This window comes from Lipophrys pholis (assembly GCF_963383615.2).
Source record: "Lipophrys pholis genome assembly, chromosome: 16".
NCBI lineage: Eukaryota > Metazoa > Chordata > Actinopteri > Blenniiformes > Blenniidae > Lipophrys > Lipophrys pholis.
This window is the reverse complement of record NC_137634.1, coordinates 27,571,392-27,595,518: the sequence shown is the minus strand read 5'-3', so window position 1 is coordinate 27,595,518 and position 24,127 is coordinate 27,571,392. Positions and strand designations below refer to the sequence as shown.

Here is a 24,127-nt window from a genome sequence, read left to right as displayed (position 1 = left end):
ACGCGCGACGCACGTCTTATTTATTTGGTCGCGAAGCAACCGCCAGAAAGAGCGAGTCAAACGCCTCTAGTGGTCGCGTGGGTCATCGCAATCCCTCTTGACGTCCACCTGGTGGACACATCAAGTCATTGCGCTCTCCCTCTGCACGCCGCCGCACGCCCCTAGTGGTCGCCACAGTCACCACACTGACCCGCCAACGTCTGCCTCCACCTGGCGGACGTTCAAGGTCATCACAACCACTCACACTGACCAGTGAACGTCTGCACACACACACACACACACACACACACACACACACACACACACACACACACACACACACACACACACACACACACACACACACACACACACACACACACACACACACACACACACACACACACACACTCTCTTTGTACATAGTGTTTGCTGTTTAATAGATTAGATCGCCGTGTTAGATGTCGTTATATGTTGTTATTTATGAATTAATACATTTTTATTAATAAACGCCTGTTAGCTGAATTGAACGCTTCTTGGTGATTATTGTGTATTTATTGTTGACATTCACTGGTTTGTAACAGTCTGTGCTCGGATCTCACACCTTCCATTTTATTTAAGATTGTTATATTTTTACACAGAAATAATAAGTTAAATAAACTTTTTACAAACGTGACTGATATTTTGGTATTAGCTATTTCCAGTTTATCTGGTGGTGCCCGGATTTATTATTAATTAATGAATAACAAATTTATGCAAATTAATAATCTTTCATTAATAACTTATTTTTGATAATTTATTAACTTTTAAGTAATTCCGCAATTACTTTAGGAATTGTTAATGAGTAAATGACCGTTTACTTCCATTAATAATTTCAATTTTTCATAAATTACTTCCAGTGATTTATTACTTTCAGTAATCTATTACTTACAGTAATTTAATGCTAATAACCAACCATAAATCCCAACACTGTTTAACTACAAAAGAATGTTGAATATCTGGTTCCAAAGAGACACGACACTGTTTGGAACAACACTGCTGACAAACATTGAAATTATATCTCAGCTTATCTATCCTGCAGGCTGCTTAACGATACCAACCCAAGACTATTGAGGAAACAAAATTATCTTCAACTTTCTTTGGAAAAATAAGCACCATTACATGAAGAACGGTGACTCGGTTAAGAAATATGAAGATAGAATCAAAGCAATAGATGAAGAAATGAAGACCCTCTCAGGACTACTGTCATTTTCTGCAGTGTTACTGTACATCACTGCTGGTAAATGTTTGTATATTTTGGCTGGTTATCTTGTACATATAGCCAATGTATATATTATGTTCTATATTTTCATTTCACATCACTGCACCTTTTTGTCATTTTATGTCCCAAACTGTTGCTGAGCCGTGGAACAAAAGTTCATTCTGTGTACATGAATGACAATGAAGTTATTTCAGCAAGACACTGCAGCTGTGTACAACTGCAGCTGTGTACAACTGCAGCAGTGAAGCCTCAGGGTCAGAGGTCAGCTGTAACCACAGTGAAGCTCAGGGTCAGAGGTCAGCTCCTAAACTGATCTGCCTCCTTCATTCATCCAGTGACAATATGTGGTGCATGAAGCAAAACAAATGACAAGAATGGAGAGTAACTGTAGTTTCTTCAGCAGGAAAGGAGTAAATGTCCATGACAAACCTTCAACATTTACCCATGACAACTTTAAAAGAAGAAAAACACCCATGAATCATGTCAGTGTACTTTATTTTATATACAAGCAAAACTCTATGCATAAATCAGGATGTATGGTGGGTCAGCCTGTGGCAGCGTGTGAGAACGTTCTCCCTCCGGTCATGATGACCTCTGACCCCAGCCTGGTTGATTCTTCAGCCATCAGGATGTCAATGATCTAAAAAACAGTGACATGATGCATATTGAGAGTTTAGCCAAACCATCAACAATCCAGCTTTTGTTGTGCAAATACTGTCACACTGACTGACAAAGTGTTTTATTACCTGCTGGTCACTGAAGGCAGCTTCCTCAGTTCGAGCTGCTGCTTGAGGGCAGGTGATGCTGATGGTCTCTTCCAGAGGTTCATTCTGTCTGAACGGACCCTCGACTCCATGAGATCATCATGTGAGCTCTGAAGCCAAAGAGCAAAGATAGAACATATATTCAGCACTAGAGAATAGAATCACTAACGTATGCTTACATTGTAACGGTGGTTCTCTGAGTGAGAGACTACCTCTCCACCGAGTTACATATTTCATATGTATGGGGAATGACCCCCCTGCACGTCAGGGTACATGGATATTTCTTTAAGACACTCCGGCTTGCCCAGTCATGCCCCATAGGTTACCTATAAAGCACCTGTGTGGGCGTGAATTCAGTGATAGTTTTGACCCACATGTGCCTCCGAGTGGCCAAAGGAGCTGGAGAGATAGTCTCCCTCTCAGAGAACCACGGTTACAATATAACCATATGTTCTCTATCGACTTCAGACTATCTTTCCACCAGTTACATATTTCATATGTATGGGGTAACTCTTTAAGACACCCCGTGAGGAGACCCAATACACCAAAATGTGACAGATGAACTATTTACAGATTTACACTATTTATATGCCAATCAGATGTTGCCCTGCAAGACGCAAGGGCCAAGCCTGAAAGGTGGAGGGACTGTTTAGGTCGGACCGCAAGACGCCAGAAAGTCCCAAGGAACTTTGATAAGGCTCTGCAAGACAGAAAGGCCAACACCGTCAAGGAGACTCAGGTTGATGAGAAAGTCACAAAGAGACCCTACACATTGGCAGGGGCTTGATCTCCTTCCAGTCACCTACCGATGAGCCACGCCCAGCACTCGCTCCGCAAAGGAGGGACTAGCGGCTACATTTCGATGGTGGAACTTAACAAAGGTGGACTCAGATGCCTACCTGGACTGTTTCCACAACCCAGTGGGACAGTCTACATTTGGACAGGGGCCTGCCCAATTTGCTGGCGTCAAAGGAGATGAAAAGCTGATCGGTCTTCCTAGAAGACCGTGTGTGCTGGATGTTCTTCCAGAACCCTAACTGAAGATAGTATAGACAGGTGCCGGTCCTCCTGGTCTCCCTCAAAGTTGGCAAGAGAGCTAAGCTCAATCGACCGGGACAGGTGGAATTCGGATAAAACCTTAAGCAGAAAAGCTGGGTTGGGATGGAGAACTACACCCGACCGCCTCGGCAAGAACCTGCAGCAGTCGCTGTGAACTGAAAGTGCATGGAATTCACTTACTCTATCCTAGCAGAGGTTATTGCCAACAGAAATGCAGTGGGACTTCCCCCTCTCCCCCTTGACGGAGAGTACTGCGACGGCAAGAGGCCTCCAGGTCAAGCCTGAGGTCCCCTGGTCCCCATTGTGGGACATGTGGTGTTGGTCTGGGTTCTGAGGCTCTTGGTTGCCTTGGACCTCTAATCCTCCTCCGGAGGTCACCGGAGACTCTTTTGCACAGCTGCAACTTTCTTGAGCTTGCTGCAACATTCTAGCTGCGTCGGCTCCAAATACAGCTGAAGGATCCACTGGTAGCTTCACAAAACAGTCTCGATCCCCCTGCTGGAGCTGAGACTGAGGCAGCCACAGGTGCCGTCTGGCAACCCAAAGTGAAGCGTAAAGCTCTGCCTGAAGCCACTGCCTGCTCCTTCAAACTTGCTTCACACAGAGGGACAAATTGGGACTCGGTGTGTGACTGAGAGAGGAGAATGTTTTGCACACAACACAGACGACTTCTGAGCACGTCAGCTGCAACGCAGCAATACACCGGTAGGAAGTTTGAGACACGCCGATCTGGCCGGGCAGGAGTTTAGTCCCCGCTATTAGCTGACTCGAGAGTCTGCGCTCAACACGGGCCTGGAATAAGCGCGTCAGCTGCACCACAGCAATACGCCGGTAACGGGGATCACAGCCACAGAAACTGGCTGGCTTTTAGAGAAGAAACAAATCTAACGGGCAAGGAAACAGCAATCCAGGGAGGCTGGCCGCAGACAGACGTCCAAACCACAACAGGTAAGCGGATAAATGCTGTAACCCACACACAGATTTTGTCTTTCTGAGTAGAACGGATTTACACACTGCACCCTAACTGAGTGGAGATCAAACTATCACTGAATTCACGCCCACATAGGTGCTTTATAAGTAATCTGTGGGGCGTGACCAGGCAAGCTGAGTGTCTTAAAGAAATATCCATGTACCCTGACGAGCGGGGGGGGGTCATTCCACATACATATATCAAGGAAAGGAAGATCGTTGCTTCCTTTAGAACCTCCTTTAGCTTAGGAACCACTGATGCTTCCTTTAGAACCTCCTTTAGCCTAGGAACCACTGATGCTTCCTTTAGAACCTCCTTTAGCCTAGGAACCACTGATGGATCCTTTACCAAAGGAGACCAGCTCATGTTCCCCCACAATTCCTTGCGGCGACAACATTTAAAGGAACATCAGAGCGTTCAGGGAAACTCAGGACGACTGAACAAGGAGCAGATCATGTAAGTTACCAAAGCAATAATCTGCCTAGAACAACTTGAAATCATCTAGAACCCAGATGAACTTTTTGTAGTTCATTTTCAGAAACTTGTAGTTCTTTCCCCACCATGGTGGACATCACTAACTAGAGCCGCCGTCGCATTATTATGATGTCACTACGTGAAAGTGCGACTGCCACATTAACGCAATCGTCTTTCACTAACTCCTTTAGGAAGCCTCCTAACACCTTTACTAACTCCTTTAGGAAGTCTCCTAACACCTTTCACTAACTCCTTTAGGAAGCCTCCTAACACCTTTCCTAACTCCTTTAGGAAGCCTCCTAACACCTTTCCTTAACTCCTTTAGGAAGCCTCCTAACACCTTTCCTAACTCCTTTAGGAAGCCTCCTAACACCTTTCTTAACTCCTTTAGGAAGCCTCCTAACACCTTTCCTAACTCCTTTAGGAAGCCTCCTAACACTTTTACTAACTCCTTTAGGAAGCCTCCTAACACCTTTCACTAACTCCTTTAGGAAGCCTCCTAACACCTTTTACTAACTCCTTTAGGAAGCCTCCTAACACCTTTCCTTCACTCCTTTAGGAAGCCTCCTAACACTTTTACTAACTCCTTTAGGAAGCCTCCTAACACCTTTCACTAACTCCTTTAGGAAGCCTCCTAACACCTTTTACTAACTCCTTTAGGAAGCCTCCTAACACCTTTACTAACTCCTTTAGGAAGCCTCCTAACACCTTTCCTTCACTCCTTTAGGAAGCCTCCTAACACCTTTCACTAACTCCTTTAGGAAGTCTCCTAACACCTTTCACTAACTCCTTTAGGAAGCCTCCTAACACCTTTTACTAACTCCTTTAGGAAGCCTCCTAACACCTTTCACTAACTCCTTTAGGAAGCCTCCTAACACCTTTCACTAACTCCTTTAGGAAGCCTCCTAACACCTTTCCTTAACTCCTTTAGGAAGCCTCCTAACACCTTTCACTAACTCCTTTAGGAAGCCTCCTAACTCCTTTCACTAACTCCTTGACGTCATCCTCGGGGTTAAGGTAAGGAGATAGGAGGGACTTTTCGGACGTACCCAGAGGTTTTGAACCATGTTAGGGGTTGAGATCAGGGGGAGTGGCAGTAGAAAGGTTTTATGTGGTTATAGAAACTCCATAGTGGGCTGAGTAGATGGTGATAGGTACTGACATGTGGAAACCACTCATAAATGAATAGATTGACATCTCCAAGGACAAACTACGCATTGGACCTGATCAGTGTGGCCCTGAATGTGTTCTAAACCAAGTTACGTGTCTTGACCAGAGCAACACCTAAAATAGGTTAAGGTGCCGCTACAGTTTGTTTCACTCACCTTGATCTGCTCTCTGGAAAATACTCAGGATTCATCCTCCCTCAACAGCCTCAATGATCCTGCAGATTAAAATCCATTGTGAAAATCAATGAAAAGACACAGCAACAGTTGTGAAAGTTACACTTTGATTAAAGTTAAAACTGTCTGGTAATTATTGTTCCTGTCATTTAACAATATTAATCAGCCAACTGGAGACAAGATGCAGAATCAGTTGATGTTTTACTTTGACAATGTGATCATCAACCAAAGGTTGATGGTTCAAACCCCTTTAGGAATGTAGTGATGTCATTTAAAGACACAGCGTCCAACACAAAGAGTCCAGAATAAATATCTCAGCCAAGTGCTTCAGTCCTTTCTGCCATACGACACACATCTATTGAATAATTGATAACTTGTTGTAGTACCTGGTGCTCTCACTCACGGTGTTACAGCCACAGCTGGATGACTCGTCCAGATGTTGGAGGGATTTTAACAAACAACCAACCTGCAGCCAGTCCTTATAAAGTTTACTCTGCTTCCATTCCAGCATTTCTGTGTCTGGATAAAAAATCCTGCAGAACAAGAGACGTATTCACATTATTTTAGTTTGTTTATTTCATTTAAAATAAATGAAATAAAGAAACAGACAAAAGCAACTTAATATGAAAGGATGAAAAGGAGAGAAGAACAATCTTATAGTGATCTGCCTCCTACACACACACTCATTATGAACCAATGGCTGGAGACAAAGCACTACTCTACCATCATCTCACCTGGCAGAGGCTGAAGAAGCAGGTGGACCAGGTGAGATCTTCATATCAGAGGTTATGTAGGAGGAGGAGTGATGGTTCAGGTGTTACAGGTTGTTAGTTCAAACTCAAAGCCCTCAAGGCTGAGCAGAGTCTGGGTCCATGCTGGAGGCCTGAGTGACGAGGCTGAAGAGTCCGAAGGAAGGAGAAGAGAGGGTCAAGCTTAGTGGGAGGAAGGAGCTGGTGTCACTAACCAGGTGTTCTTGTTACCTGTTGACAGCTAGTCTCACTAACCAGGTGTTCCTGTTACCTGTTGACAGCTAGTCTCACTGACCAGGTGTTCTTGTTACCTGTTGACAGCTAGTCTCACTGACCAGGTGTTCCTGTTACCTGTTGACAGCTAGTCTCACTGACCAGGTGTTCCTGTTACCTGTTGACAGTTAGTCTCACTGACCAGGTGTTCCTGTTACCTGTTGACAGTTAGTCTCACTGACCAGGTGTTCCTGTTACCTGTTGACAGCTAGTCTCACTGACCAGGTGTTCCTGTTACCTGTTGACAGCTAGTCTCACTAACCAGGTGTTCCTGTTACCTGTTACCAGCTAGTCTCACTGACCAGGTGGTCCTGTTACCTGCTACCAGCTAGTGTCACTGACCAGGTGTCCCTGTTACCTGCTACCAGCTAGTCTCACTAACCAGGTGTTCCTGTTACCTGCTACCAGCTAGTCTCACTAACCAGGTGTTCCTGTTACCTGTTACCAGCTAGTGTCACTGACCAGGTGTCCCTGTTACCTGCTACCAGCTAGTCTCACTAACCAGGTGTGGGTGGACGTGTCTCCCAGTACTACCCGTCCTGCTCTCTGCTCAGCCATGTGGCACCAGGTGTCTCTGGAAGACGTTCTGGAATCTTCTGTTTGCTCTGATGATCCAATAGAAGACCGAGTCATCATCATTTATATCTGTTATAACTTTCTGTTACTTTACTCTGTTGATTTCACAGCCTTGTTGACCTTATTTTACTTTTTATACTTCTCCTAACTTATTATATTCTTAGCTTGTATATATGTAGTACAACTATTTCTTGTATATTGTATATTTCTAGTGTGTTAAATTCTTTTTTAAACGTGGGTGTGAGGAGAAATGCCATTTCAGTTCTCTATGAGGCAGTAACGGACATAAACATTGAACTTTACTGACAAACATCTAAATGATTCATTGCAGTATATTACATATTCGTCATAACCATTAATAGGTTTCTCATGTTGATGCACTGATAACAATGGTTTCATCCCAAATAGATGCTTCCTATTGATGCCTTATTATAGTAAGTTAATTATTAGGAACATGTTAGTGACCGAGGATGAATAGTGATGTATTTTTCACATAAAGACACATAGTTCCTTTGAAAAAGTACCTCAACATTGGTTAAAAATCATGGCAAGGAAAGAAAAAAAAGCCGCAGGGTCCTTCATTGAAATGAATCTATCTATCTATCTATCTATCTATCTATCCATCCATCCATCCATCCATCCATCCATCCATCCATCTATCTATCTATCTATCTATCTATCTATCTATCTATCTATCTATCTATCTATCTATCTATCTATCTATCTATCTATCTATCTATCTATCTATCTATCTATCTATCTATCTATCTATCTATCTATCTATCTATCTATCTATCTATCTATCTATCTATCTATCCATCCATCCATCCATCCATCCATCCATCCATCTATCTATCTATGGGAAGCATCTATTTGGAACGAAACCGATAAAATCCAGTATGATAAGATTACTGGTACTGGTCAATGTCGGGACATTCGTCTCTGAACACAACAAAAGTTACTGAACAAGTTTTCAAAAGGCAAGAAATTAACTTAATGAACCAAAACATGGAACGAGGATAGAAAGAACAACTTAAACAATTATTGCTCCTAAGAGAACCACAAAACTACTGCTACTTTCATTAATACAGATATAACTACTGATATAACTACTGCTACTCTCATTAATACTGATATAACTACTGCTACTCTCATTAATACTGATATAACTACTGCTACTCTCATTAATACTGATATAACTACTGCTACTCTCATTAATACTGGTATAACTACATTAATACTGATATAACTACTGCTACTCTCATTAATACTGATATAACTACTGCTACTTTCATTAATACTGATATAACTACTGCTACTCTCATTAATACTGATATAACTACTGCTACTCTCATTAATACTGATATAACTACATTAATACTGATATAACTACATTAATACAGATATAACTACTGCTACTCTCATTAATACTGATATAACTACTGCTACTCTCATTAATACTGATATAACTACATTAATACTGATATAACTACTGCTACTCTCATTAATACTGATATAACTACATTAATACTGATATAACTACTGCTACTCTCATTAGTACTGATATAACTACTGCTACTCTCATTAATACTGGTATAACTACTGCTACTCTCATTAATACTGATATAACTACTGCTACTCTCATTAATACTGGTATAACTACATTAATACTGATATAACTACTGCTACTCTCATTAATACTGATATAACTACTGCTACTTTCATTAATACTGATATAACTACTGCTACTCTCATTAATACTGATATAACTACATTAATACTGATATAACTACATTAATACAGATATAACTACTGCTACTCTCATTAATACTGATATAACTACATTAATACTGATATAACTACATTAATACTGATAGAACTACTGCTACTCTCATTAGTACTGATATAACTACTGCTACTCTCATTAATACTCATATAACTACTGCTACTCTCATTAATACTGATATAACTACATTAATACTGATATAACTACATTAATACTGATATAACTACTGCTACTCTCATTAATACAGATATAACTACTGCTACTCTCATTAGTACTGATATAACTACTGCTACTCTCATTAACACTGATATAACTACTGCTACTCTCATTAGTACTGATATAACTACTGCTACTCTCATTAACACTGATATAACTACTGCTACTCTCATTAGTACTGATATAACTACTGCTACTCTCATTAGTACTGATATAACTACTGCTACTCTCATTAATACTGATATAACTACATTAATACTGATATAACTACTGCTACTCTCATTAGTACTGATATAACTACTGCTACTCTCATTAATACTGATATAACTACATTAATACTGATATAACTACTGCTACTCTCATTAGTACTGATATAACTACTGCTACTCTCATTAGTACTGATATAACTACTGCTACTCTCATTAATACTGATATAACTACATTAATACTGATATAACTACTGCTACTCTCATTAATACTGATATAACTACATTAATACTGATATAACTACTGCTACTCTCATTAGTACTGATATAACTACTGCTACTCTCATTAGTACTGATATAACTACTGCTACTCTCATTAATACTGATATAACTACATTAATACTGATATAACTACTGCTACTCTCATTAATACTGATATAACTACATTAATACTGATATAACTACTGCTACTCTCATTAGTACTGATATAACTACTGCTACTCTCATTAATACTGATAGAACTACTGCTACTCTCATTAGTACTGATATAACTACTGCTACTCTCATTAATACTCATATAACTACTGCTACTCTCATTAGTACTGATATAACTACTGCTACTCTCATTAGTACTGATATAACTACTGCTACTCTCATTAATACTGATATAACTACATTAATACTGATATAACTACTGCTACTCTCATTAATACTGATATAACTACATTAATACTGATATAACTACTGCTACTCTCATTAGTACTGATATAACTACTGCTACTCTCATTAATACTGATAGAACTACTGCTACTCTCATTAGTACTGATATAACTACTGCTACTCTCATTAATACTGATAGAACTACTGCTACTCTCATTAGTACTGATATAACTACTGCTACTCTCATTAATACTCATATAACTACTGCTACTCTCATTAGTACTGATATAACTACTGCTACTTTCATTAATACTCATATAACTACTGCTACTCGTTAGTGGAGGCTGATCGTTTCTATATGGAGAAGAAGACACATCTTTACCTTTCCAGAAGACGATCCTCGACTCTGTTGAGAGACGAAAGACTCGAACCAAGAAACCATAAATGTGTTGAATTGTGTCGAGGAGGAAATGTTCTGCCCCGGGTTGTTTCCGGCGAGTCGGTTCCGACACTTCAATTCCTGCAAATTAGCTTCCCTTGCATCAGTTCCGGTGCGTCTGCTTCCGATTTCCGTCATTTCAAGATGGCGACGACCGCAGACGAGTATGGCGGTGCCCGTAACGCCGCCATCTTGGATTTGTTTTGGTCGGAGGTCATTTCCAGCATGTCAGCAACAACACAGTGAAGACAAAGGTGCTGATCTCATGTGTTCATGTGCTGAAAGGGTTAATCATCCCCTGGGAAGAGCCAATCACATAAAAGAACATATCTGAAGGAATTCTAACCAAAGCTACTCCCAGTTGGTCGGAACCAGGACCTAATAACCCGGTTCCCACCAGTCGACAGAGGCTGCATGTGGACTCCACAGGACTCACTCAGTTTGATGGGTTTCTATTGCTCCCAATGAAAGTTTCCCTAAATTCAAATCTGATACTCGAGTAAATCAGCATCTAGGAATCAAATCCTGTGTTTCAGTGTGGCTGTGCAGCTTCATGCTCTGTGTCTTTAAAACCAAGTCTTCAGTCCTCCTCCTCTCTTCTCCGCCTGTGTAGTCAGAAAAACTTGGAGGTGCCTGGAGCAGTGGCGTTCTGCATGAACAGGGCCTCACCGAGGGGTGTGGCGACTGGAATGACGTCATTCAGCCGCGCGGAGCCGTCAAGCAGAACCCAACCTTACTTCTTCACACTCCTTTTCTGACATGCAACCTGAGAATAGTTCTGGTTTCTGCTGTTACGTATTCAGTTTAATTGGTGAAACTTTGCTTGATTGATTTGCACTGTGGATTTTAATATTTGAATATGAGCATATTTAAAATAAAGAATGAAATGAAAGGCCTCAGCCCCAGATCCCAGAGCAGTGAGGAACCCCTCCGATCTGTTCTGAGAACCGCCACAACACTGACGCCAGACTTTAATGTGCCGGCAAACAAAGGCGCTCAACGACACTCTTCCTACTGAGAGTGGATGTCAGTATTTATTTATTAACAACGTAAAGTTTTTTATGTTTATATTTGATATGTATGATCTGGAGCTGACCCGGTCGTCTGTCACATTTTAAAAGTCAGTGTGGCTCCTGAGGAAGTAGGTTTGCCCCCCCCCGTTAGAAACTTTGTTTCTACTGGTTCTTTTAATTAGAAACTTTGTTTCTACTGGTTCTTTTAATTCTAAACTTTATTTCTGACTCGTTCGGTTCCTCGAGTTTATTTCCTTTGTTTGTTCAGAAAAAGAAATGAACCAGGCCGTTTCCTTTCAGTTTCAGATTTTCTACAAACAACAATAAGACCAGAGGACGAGGCCGTTCAGGTTCTGTCGTCTTGGTTCGGTCCAGTCTGGAAATGAAACCGTCCAGCTGGTCACTTCGTTTTCACATGAATCCTCTGCAGAACATGGCCCCTTGGTTCTGGTGCTATTTGGACCTTGGACTAACGACAGGCCCTATAGAACCCAGGTCCGGCCCTTGGACGTGGTACAGGACCTAGATGCTGGACAAGACCTGGACCCGGGACAGAACCTACCTCCCCATCTTTGGACTCCAGTCGCAGCTCGTTCCGGCAGATGGCTTGGATGTCTCCGGCCTCGGCCAGGATCTGGACCCCTTTAGGAGCCTCCATCATCAGGGACCGGGTGGGGGACTCCAGCCTGGGGGGGCGGAGCACAGTGTTAGCTTTGTTAGCTAGTTAGCATTGGCAGTTTTTGCTCTAAAAACTCAGTTGACAGATAAACAACGTGTATTTTTAATTATTAATTCACAGATGAATGAGATCGTTTTTTAACTGTACTGACCACGCAAAGTTTGGGATCTAAAAAAATAAACTTGTCTGGAGAATGTTGGTACCGGTACGACAACGTAGAACCTTGAGCAGCACATTGTGGAGACGGGGAACCTGATGGTGCTGATGGTGAGGTGGAGAACTGAACCAGATTCATCTCATACATTTCATATCTTCAAATATCAGACTTATTGATCCACGTGATCATAAACAGCCGAGCTGCAGAGTTCTAGATGGTTCTTTAGTGGAACGTTACTGCTGAATCAGCAGAACCATGTTCATATGTCATAGTTTTATCTTCTAATGATTTACAGTTATAAGTTACAAATATACTAAACTGTATGTACACGGTAACAACCAAGTATATGGGAAAGTCTCATGCAAAAAAAACTGCAATTGAGATCATTTACCGTTGGGTTACATGTAAAATAAAGAAATCCACTGAGCCTCTTCACCGTCCCTGTTCAAATATTTAATTTATACATTTAAACAGATAAAACTGAACTTTATCAGTCTGCTGGTCTCCACCTAAATGTCTCCTCCCTCTACGACACTCTGACACACGGTGGAGTCACTACCATGGAGGCTGTTTTAGGTCCAGCGGTGTGCTGGGGTGCTGTCCCCCATGATGTCACTCTCCTCTATGATGTCACTCTCCCCCATGATGTCACGCTCCTCTGACCTCCATGATGTCACTCTCCTCTATGATGTCACTCTCCTCTGACCTCCCTGATGTCACTCTCGTCCATGATGTCACTCTCCTCTATGATGTCACTCTCCTCCATGATGTCACTCTCCTCTGACCTCCATGATGTCACTCTCCTCTATGATGTCACTCTACTCTAACCTCCCTGATGTCACTCTCCCCCACGATGTCACTCTCTGTCCTCCATGATGTCATCCTCCTCCCTGATGTCACTCTCCTACATGATGTCACTCTCCTCTGACCTCCACCTTCAGATCAGACTCTTCTCCTCCACCTCTACAGTCACTGATCTCTCTCAGACTCTCACTATTTCCATCAGTGACGACGAGCTGCTGATCACTTGTTTTTTCTTTTATTAGTGATTCCACTACTGTGACACCAGATAAGATCATCTCCTGACCTCCATCATCTCCTGACCTCCATCATCTCCTGACCTCCACCATCTCCTGACCTCCACCATCTCCTGACCTCCACCTCCTCCATCACTATTTCTCTCAGTAAAATTCCTTTTCTTCGTCTTTTCTTCCAGGATTCAGCATTAAATGCCGACGACCAACAGGCTGATTGAGATGTAATAATATGGACGAGGCACTTTGCATTGAGCATTTCTGGTAGAAAGTGGGCTGGTCTGTACTGGATCCTGGTCTGTACTGGATCCTGGTCTGTACTGGATCCTGGTCTGTACTTGATACTGGTCTGTACCGGATCCTAGTCTATACCGGATCCTGGTCTGTTTTTGATACTGGTCTGTACTGGATCCTGGTCTGTACTTGATACTAGCCTGTACCGGATCCTGGTCTATACCGGATCCTGGTCTGTTTTTGATACTGGTCTGTACGGGATCCTAGTCTGTACTTGATACTGGTCTGTACCGGATCCTGGTCTATACCGGAACTGGTCTGTTTTTGATACTGGTATGTACTGGATCCTGGTCTGTACTTGATACTGGTCTGTATTGGATCCTGGTCTATACCGGATCCTGGTCTGTTTTTGATACTGGTCTGTACTTGATACTGGTCTGTTCTGGATCCTGGTCTCTACTGGATCCTGGTCTGAACTGGATCGTGGTCTGTACCGGATCGTGGTCTGTACTTGATACCAGCCTGTACCGGATCCTGGTCTGTACTTGATACTGGCCTGTACCGGATCCTGGTCTTTACTTGATACTGGTCTGTACTGGATCCTGGTCTGTACTTGATACTAGCCTGTACCGGATTCTGGTCTGTACTGGATACTGGTCTGTATCGGATCCTGGTCTTTACTTGATACTGGTCTGTACTGGATCCTGGTCTGTACCGCTCCGACAAGGAAAGAGGTCTGACACTCTTTGAGCCTAATGAGGGATGAGGATGAAGGGATGAGGACTGAAGGTGAAGGGATGAGGGATGATCATGTCTCTCTCAGGTTTACAGATGAACTCTCCTTTGTTCATCTCTTCATTAATCTTCACTCGGCTTTTTTCAACCTCTTTTTCTGAGATTCTGGATTTTCTCATTTTCACTTCAAAGTCGTTGCTTCGCTTTCAGAGGAGATCAAAGAACGTCACAGTCAAGCCAGATGATGGAGGGAAGAATGAGCGATGATGGAGGGATGGTGGAGAGATGATGCAGGGATGATGGAAGGATCAATGAGAGATGATGGATGGATGAATGAGAAACGAGGGATGATGGAGAGATGAAGGACGAACCATGAAGGGGCGATGGAACAATGATGAAGAGATGATGAAGGGACAATGGAGGGATGACGGAGGGACAATGGAGAGAAGATGGAGGGATGATGGAGGATGATGGAGAGAGGATGGAGGAACGATGGAGGGACGATGGAGGATGATGGAGAGAGGATGGAGGAACGATGGAGGGACGATGGAGGAACGATGGAGGGACGATGGAGGGACGATGGAGGATGATGGAGAGAGGATGGAGGAACGATGGAGGGACGATGGAGGAACGATGGAGGAACGATGGAGGGACGATGGAGGAACGATGGCGGGACGATGGAGGGACGATGGAGGGACGATGGAGGGATGATGGAGGGATAATGGAGGGATGATGGAGACCAGCCAGCAAACGACAGACGCCACAGCGTCCGTCCGTCTGCCGGACCGAGACGTGAGTGAAGAATCATCTGGTTGTCGTTCGGTTTCAGGTTTACGTGTCGATGAAGATACGAACTGACTGCAAGTTACCGAGGTGCAAACAATTCAAGTGAAAACACAAAACTTTGGTGGTGTTTTGGATCTGTTTCCATGTCGACGGAGTTCGGAGACACTGGAAACACAAACGGCTCATGAACACTCCCAACGTGCAACTTTCTGAAGACGATCTGTTGTGGAGTGTGCTAGCGCACCGCGGCCGTAGTAACGAGTTCTTATGCACATGCTCATTAGAGACAATCAGAACAAAGTTTCCTCAGTGGTGTCATGACTCCGTCCATATTCTGCTGTTGATAATGTTTAGAGCTCATTGTTCGTTTTTGGTTTTTCCTGTTTAAAAGTATTTAGATGTGATTTTCTAATCAGCTTTATTGGTGTTTCATGTAGAATAAAAACAGAAAAACAGAAAAATGACAGTTTGAAGGCTTTTCTTCACTGTTAGCACAATTAGCATGATTAGCATGATTAGCATGTTAGCGCCAGGTTGGACTCACCGCAGCTCCTTGAACGGCTCGGCCCGGACGTGTGGCGTCTCCAGAGACTTACTGAACACAGCTCCTTCAGCTCCTGAAAAAAATCACACACACACACACACACACACACACACACACACACACACACACACACACACACACACACACACACACACACACACACACACACACACACACACACACACACACACACACACACACACACACACACACACACACACACACACAACCAATGGACATGGTCAGTGCGACTGGTTGACTATGGTCTGTCAGTGCGATCAATCAGCTGATCGGGTCATTCTGTTGACGGTACATCGGAGAGACGGTACTGTGGAGAGACGGTACTGTGGAGAGATGGTACAGCGGAGAGACGGTACAGCGGAGAGACGGTACAGTGGAGAGACGCTACTTTAGAGAGACGTTACTGTGGAGAGACGGTACTGTGGAGAGACGCTACTTTAGAGAGACGTTACTTTGGAGAGACGTTACTGTGGAGAGACGGTACAGTGGAGAGACGGTACAGCGGAGAGAAGGTACAGCGGAGAGAAGGTACAGCGGAGAGACGGTACAGTGGAGAGACGCTACTTTAGAGAGACATTACTGTGGAGAGACGCTACTTTAGAGAGACGTTACTGTGGAGAGACGCTACTGTGGAGAGACGGTACAGTGGAGAGATGGTACAGTGGAGAGACGGTACAGCGGAGAGAAGGTACTGTGGAGAGACGTTACTGTGGAGAGACGGTACAGCGGAGAGACGGTACAGCGGAGAGACGGTACTGTGGAGAGACGGTACAGCGGAGAGACGGTACTGCGGAGAGACGGTACAGCGGAGAGACGGTACAGCGGAGAGACGGTACAGCGGAGAGAAGGTACAGTGGAGAGACGCTACTTTAGAGAGACGTTACTGTGGAGAGACGCTACTTTAGAGAGACGTTACTGTGGAGAGACGCTACTTTAGAGAGACGTTACTGTGGAGAGACGTTACTGTGGAGAGACGCTACTTTAGAGAGACGTTACTGTGGAGAGACGTTACTGTGGAGAGACGCTACTTTAGAGAGACGTTACTGTGGAGAGACGTTACTGTGGAGAGACGCTACTTTAGAGAGACGTTACTTTGGAGAGACGTTACTGTGGAGAGACGGTACAGTGGAGAGACGGTACAGCGGAGAGAAGGTACAGCGGAGAGACGGTACAGTGGAGAGACGCTACTTTAGAGAGACATTACTGTGGAGAGACGCTACTTTAGAGAGACGTTACTGTGGAGAGACGCTACTGTGGAGAGACGGTACTGTGGAGAGATGGTACAGTGGAGAGACGGTACAGCGGAGAGAAGGTACAGCGGAGAGACGGTACAGTGGAGAGACGCTACTTTAGAGAGACATTACTGTGGAGAGACGCTACTTTAGAGAGACGTTACTGTGGAGAGACGTTACTGTGGAGAGACGGTACTGTGGAGAGACGCTACTGTGGAGAGACGGTACAGTGGAGAGACGGTACAGCGGAGAGACGCTACTTTAGAGAGACATTACTGTGGAGAGACGCTACTTTAGAGAGACGTTACTGTGGAGAGACGTTACTGTGGAGAGACGGTACAGTGGAGAGACGGTACAGTGGAGAGACGGTACAGTGGAGAGACGGTACAGCGGAGAGACGGTACAGTGGAGAGACGCTACTTTAGAGAGACATTACTGTGGAGAGACGTTACTGTGGAGAGACGGTACTGTGGAGAGACGCTACTTTAGAGAGACGTTACTGTGGAGAGACGTTACTGTGGAGAGACGGTACTGTGGAGAGACGCTACTTTAGAGAGACGTTACTGTGGAGAGACGCTACTTTAGCCTCACTTCCGTCAGTCTGCCCCAGAGCAGCTGTCGCTACCTACGTAGTTTACCACCATCAAGTATGGAGTGAATAAATAATGCAATGTAAAGCATCTTTGAGTGTCAAGAAAAGGGTTATATAAAACCTATACATGAAGAAGAAGCCTGGATGTTCAGTCACATCGATCAGTCACAAATAGAGTGCTAATGTGGCGTTTAAGCTAACACAGAGCTGATGCTAAAACAGCTGCTACCGCTGTGCTAAAACAGCTGCTAAAGCTATACTAAAAAAGCTGAGAACCGCTATGCTGAACCTGCTACTGCTGAACCTGCTACTGCTGATCTCCTCACCCTGGTTCTGCTGCGATGCTGAAATTGGGAGAAAAAAAAAGAAAAAAGATGATGCTAAATAAGCTCTGTTGACAAGCCAGGAAGACAAAGAGCAGAAATCCCATGCAGAGCCATGCACCTAAACGCCTCGTAACAGTTTCTCCCAGAAACCCTTGCGGCAGACTTTGGGGGCAGTCCAGGGTTCAGCGGCCTGGTTTGGGATTCAGGGGTTCAGGATTCACAGGCCTGGTTCAGGGTTTGGGGGTCTGGTTTGGAGGTTCAGCGGCCTGGTTCGCGGGCCCACAGTGCTGCTGCTGCTGCTGGGAATGATTTCGTTCTTTTCCAGGTCGAAGCGTTTGAACCACGTGAGGTTTACTGGGCGTCCGTATCGTGTGTGGGTCACACTGTACTTTTGGAAAACGAACCTTTTTAAAAAGTCTGAATATTTAACGCTGTGATTCCTCTGCTGCTCTGAATGCAGAAGCAGGGCAACACAAAGTCTCCATGTCCATTAATTATGAAGCTGCGGCAACGTTTAACCGCCCGCCGGAGAACGGAGGCGAGGACGGAAAGTGAAGCGGCGGCTGTGGCACTGAAGAGAGATGAAATCGAATCTTAGGAATCCCTGCGTGTGTTCGCTGTAACAAAAATGTCTTTGCTGCTGGCAGTCGCTCCCATGGTCCTGCCGGCCGGCAGGGGCAGGTTGAGCAAAAAAATGGGGGCATTATTGGAGCAAAGTTCTTTGTCAATGTATGTATTCATGTCTGTATTTCAATCTGTCTGTCCAAAGAAAGCGTTGCTCATGTGTAAAATAATTTGTCAATGTGAACCTGAATCTGCGAAAGTCGTCTGGTAGTTTGTCTGTCTGCAGTTAGTTTTTCCAATGTGTGAACACTTTGCTCATCTGTATTAGAATTTGTCCATAATGTACATAACGTAGTGTTAATATGTACGAAGATATTTGTAGTTAAAAAGTCTGTTTCCACACCCAGACCCAACTGTGTTGTGTGGTCCCACTACATAGAGTGCGGTAAAATGAGGGAGAGGTTGTGAACAACACAGGCATGTAACATCATTAAGACACAATTATGGTGGGAAGAACGTGGAAGTTGCGGCCGCAGCTCTGCGGGCGTCCAAAGCCGTCCAAAGCCGTGAGCCTCCGTTCTCTGTGACAAGGCTTGGAGAACTTTCTCATCCTGAACAGCAGCATCCAGCTCCGGCTGGATCTCCTCCTTTCCTGTTACTGAGAGGAGCGTCTGAACCTCGTCAGAAGACCGCGGTGCTGTGGAGCAACGACGTTTCAAATGGTCCAAAAGGCTCTTTGAGTGTTGAAGGCTAATCTGGTCTACACCCTGCCCCGCAATGTCGTGTATGCCCAAGACCGCAGGGGCATAGCGCAGAGCGGTATGCAGCCACAACAAAGGAGCCTGTGAGCCTGCGCTCAGGTCAGCAAAACCCATGCTTTACAGTTTTTAATCTTGTCAAAGCAGAAGTGAAGCACAAGTCACGTGTAAAAACAAAACCAGCCAATTATGAAGCTGCTCGACTCTTAACTGGTAAATATCTTTGTACGTATTGACAAATCTTATTACTTGAACACATTTTTTACACATTTAAATACCTAATTACAAACAAACAATTATGAGACGACTTTTGTTCACATTGACACGTTATTTTACACTTCACCCGAGACCTGTTGACGTCTGGCCGTGTGTTTCCTCTGGTCAGGTCTGAGGTCAGGTCGTGACAGTCGGGTTACCATCGTGTCCTCTCATGCTCCATGTTACATAATCAGTCGACTCTGGACAAACAGTCGATGTGAAGCTGCAGACTCACATCGATCCACGAGGCCCACCTGCAGTTACACACTCCTCTCTCTCTATTTGCCTCGTAAATATGAACAAACAGGCTGAAGAAGATCGATAAAAACCATCCTGCCATTTTTATTTCACCTTCCTGCAGCCAAAATATGACAACTTCTCCTCTGAAATGATTTCATCATGTTTTCTCTTCGTCTCCACTCTTCCCCCTCTTCTTTATTTTCTCTTCATCTCTATTTCTAAATATACACGTCCGTCTGATCTTCCGTTTCCTGTCCTTCTCTACGTCTGTCCATCTCTCCTCTTACATACTTTCTTCCTGGTCTTCTTCCTATTTGCTTTCTTCTTTTCTGGCTTCATTCTCTTTCCTGTTGTCATCTTTCCTTCTTCCAATCTTGTTTCTCTCATTGTCTTTGGCCACACAGTCACGCAGTGGTGAGCGTCTTGCCTCACAGCGAGAAGGTTGTGGGTTTAAATCCAGCCCAGTCTTTCTGTGTGGAGTTTGCATGGTCCAAAATAAAACACACAATAGGGGTCTCTGAGCAACACCCCGAACCCTCCCAGGTCCCCCCTGAGGAAGACCTTGGACACCCCCCCCCCCCCCCCCCCCCCCCCAAAGCCCATTTAGGAAGACTCTCGACCCCCCAGCTCCCCCTTGAGCAAGACCCTGGATTGATGCGTCAATTTGGTGAAGAAATTTCCTAGAGGATTAATAAAGTACAATTCTTTTTCTTTCTGACATTGTAGATTCTTAGATGATTCTCTACACTGGCGACGCTCTTCTTTACACTCATGTTGACTTTCAACAACTTTGTGTTGTGTGAAGGTTGTGTGGTCCAGGAAGTTTTTCTGAAAAGTTTAACGTTTACACACAACATTCTGAAAACGATGCCTGTTTCTACGACAACGGCAGGAACACAACGAGTTACTACGGTCGTTGTGACCGTGACCGTGACATTGACCAGGACCAGGACCAGGACCAGGACCAGGACCAGGACCAGGACCAGGACCAGGACCAGGACCAGGACGGGGTTCCCTTGGTTTCCACGGAGACAGAGCGTTTCCAGAAAATTCCACCTTGGAGCTCTTCCTGAAATGCATGGTCAGAGGCCCTGAGCTACTATGTTGTGTAATCGAACCGAAAACACCTGGAAAGATTTGTGTTTTCATTTGAAATTGTTGCCGTGGAAACAGGCTTTTAAAACTCAGCACAAGAGTCTTGTTCAAAGAGTTATGAAAAAAGTAAGCGAGTTGCTGGCAGAAGAATTGTGTGGTTTGTTTTCTCTTCACGTTCAGATTCACCACGGAATTCCTCACATCCGTTCACGGCTGATAAATTGACGACCATCGTTGGACAGAGAGAAAGTTGAAGTGAGGGAGAGGAGGAGGGATGAAGAGGATCACCCCGAGCGAGATAGAGTAAATAAAACCAAGAAAGGAAAAGATGAAGAATCTTTATAAACATGATAAAAAAACACTTTTGCTCAGATTCCAGGCCATCTGCTGCCGAGGACTTATTTTGTTTATCCACAACAAACCCTAAGAATTACGAGCATTATGGGTAAAGAAATGACACGATAGGACTCGCAGAGTTATTAAAGCCTGGGGTGTGTGTGTGTGTGTGTGTGTGTGTGTGTGTGTGTGTGTGTGTGTGTGTGTGTGTGTGTGTGTGTGTGTGTGTGTGTGTGTATGTGTGTGTGTGCGTGTGTGAGAGAGAGAAACTGCTGCACAATGAATGAGTGAAGGCTAATTTATGTCTCACTGTGTCTGTTGTAAAGCAACCAGATAATAAAAAACAGGAAGTGTGTGTGTGTGTGTGTGTGTGTGTGTGTGTGTGTGTGTGTGTGTGTGTGTGTGTGTGTGTGTGTGTGTGTGTGTGTGTGTGTGTGTGTGTGTGTGTTAAAGGCATCATATTGTCCTGCTCAGGTCTCAGTGGCTCAAACACAAACCAAAAACAGTCAGGTGAACGCTGAGCGAGCAGAAAACTACCATCACACACGTACGCACGCATGATAATACTAATGCTATGAATAATGCTAATGCTATGACTAAAGCTACGACTATGACTAATGGTATGACTAATGCAAATGATATAACTAAAGCTAATGCTATGACTAATGCTGATGCTATGACTAAAGCTAATGCCATGACTAATGCTATGACTTAAGCAATGCTATGACTAATGCTATTGCTAATGCTAATGCTGTGACTAAAGCTAATGCTATGAATAAAGCTAATGCTATTACTAATGCTAATGCTATCTAATGCTACTACTGAAGCTAATGCTAAGGGTAAAGTGAAGTAGCAGCTGACCTGAGAGCAAATTGAAAGTATTTTGATCATTCATCTCGTCTGGAGTCTCCAACCTTTCTGAATCCTTTGACTTTCGGATTTGAACTCATGTTGGTGGAAAAGCAGTTTTCTGTGTCAATGCTGGGCGACTGAGCTCATTTCCTGTTATTGATGACAGGAACTTCCCACACAGCAGGCCGATGTGAAGCCGTTTCTCCTCTGCCTCTTGCAGATTTCATTAAACTGCAGGACTGCTATTGGCTGTGAGCTACATTTCACTGTGACATGGGAGTAAAGACCCCAGACCCCCCCGGAGCGGGGGGAATTGGCGCCATCGATCTACCTGCAGGATTCAGTCCCTTTATTCTGTTTGAATGTTTCTATGTATTTACTTCTTTTTTCAGTTCAGTTCTATTTGTTTACACCTTCTGCCTCCACTACCGTTTAGCCACTGTTCACTCACTTCCTCCTCCACCATCTAAGGATGATATTTTGACTGATTACTCTAGCTCCTAATGCTAAAGCTAACAATCAAATGTCAACAGATCTGCTCCAACTGGAGGTAACGCTGATGCTAAAGCTAACAGTCAAATGTCAGCAGATCTGCTCCAACTGGAGGTAATGCTATTGCTAAAGCTAACAGTCAAATGTCAGCAGATCTGCTCCAGCTAGAGGTAACACTAATGCTGAAGCTCAAACTCTTCAGGCTGGTGGTCATAATATTTTGGTTTGTTTAGGTGTATAAGCCTGCAGATGCCTTTCTGACTGATTACTCTCGCCCCTCCCCTCCTCCTCCTCTCCTCCCACATAGTAACTCTGGAGTTCCTTTTATGGTGTTATTACGTCTTAACGGTGTCCACTCGGCACGGAAAGAGAGCTAGAGATAACAGGGTGGGGGTTAGGCTTTGACAGGACATAAAGATGAAGATCATCCAGGTAGTTTTGTGGAGATAGATATTTCCTGAAGAGCCGGGCAGCTGCAGCAGGTGCCGGTGCTCCGCGTGAGGCTGAACGAGGCTGAACGACACATCAGGCTCCCAAAGTTGACGTTTAAAGCTGCTGTCAGATCGAGGAGCTAAAAATACTTGTTAATGCAGAAGGCTCGTGTGAGACAACCTTAGATTAGCACACGAGCGACTCGGAGCGTAAAGCTAAAAAAATATGTCTCTGCAACGACTGGAGTCTGAAACCTGCAATTTTGTGGTGCCACTCAACACTTCTCACCAGTCCATAGTCAAAGAAACACTGTAAACACGACTGAAAAACTAAATCAAAGAAACATTTCAGTGTTGGAGAACAGTGGCGACCAACCAGAGGACTGGGACCCGTTAACGGGTCAACACAGATGTTAGATCACAGATTAGATCATCTAGATCAGACCTGACCAATACATCAATTATGAAGTCTAATCGTACAGATCGACCAGAGAATCTTCTCCTGTAAAGCACAATCTTCTCAAGTGTGAAAGAATGAATGAATCAATTTGTTCTGTGCAGAGCGGCGTGCAGAGCGGCGTGCAGAGCGGCGTGCAGAGCGGCGTGCAGAGCGGCGTGCAGAGCGGCGTGCAGAGCGGCGTGCAGAGCGGCGTGCAGAGCGGCGTGCAGAGCGACCTGCAGGGTGTCGTGCAGGGCAGCATTCAGGTTGACATGCAGGGTGGCGTGTAGGGTTGTGTGCAGGGTGGTGTGCAGGGCAGCATTCAGGGCGTCAGGCAGTGTGGCATGCAGCGTGGCGTGCAGGGAAGCGTGTAGGGTGGCGTGCAGGGCAGCATGCAGGTTGACATGCTGGGTGGTGTGCAGGGCAGCATTCAGGGCGTCACGCAGTGTGGCGTGCAGGGTGGCCTGGCCCTATTCTAATCATGATGGGTGAGGTTCCAGCGAGAGAGCCGAGGGCCTGTGATGTGGACGGTTCTTTCGTTTGAAGGAAGAACA

General features: G+C 44.4%; 1 protein-coding gene and 1 long non-coding RNA gene across 2 annotated transcripts in view; both read right to left on the bottom strand.

Annotated features, from left to right (window-relative positions):
* sgcd (sarcoglycan, delta (dystrophin-associated glycoprotein)) overlaps nucleotides 1–24,127 on the bottom strand; it is a 100,556-nt gene that overhangs the window by 7,608 nt on the left and 68,821 nt on the right. The window contains exons 6-7 of the mRNA XM_080484115.1: nucleotides 15,938–16,010; nucleotides 12,331–12,454 (exon numbers count right to left, since the gene is read on the bottom strand). Of these exons, the coding sequence (XP_080340241.1) occupies nucleotides 12,331–12,454; nucleotides 15,938–16,010 (197 nt within the window). The remainder of the gene's footprint in view (nucleotides 1–12,330; nucleotides 12,455–15,937; nucleotides 16,011–24,127) is intronic.
* Nucleotides 1,717–8,153, bottom strand: LOC308122350. The gene is made up of 5 exons (XR_013936136.1): nucleotides 6,585–8,153; nucleotides 6,237–6,383; nucleotides 5,833–5,891; nucleotides 1,987–2,114; nucleotides 1,717–1,880 (listed from the first exon to the last, which is right to left on the bottom strand). It is a non-coding gene; the product is annotated as an uncharacterized lncRNA (long non-coding RNA).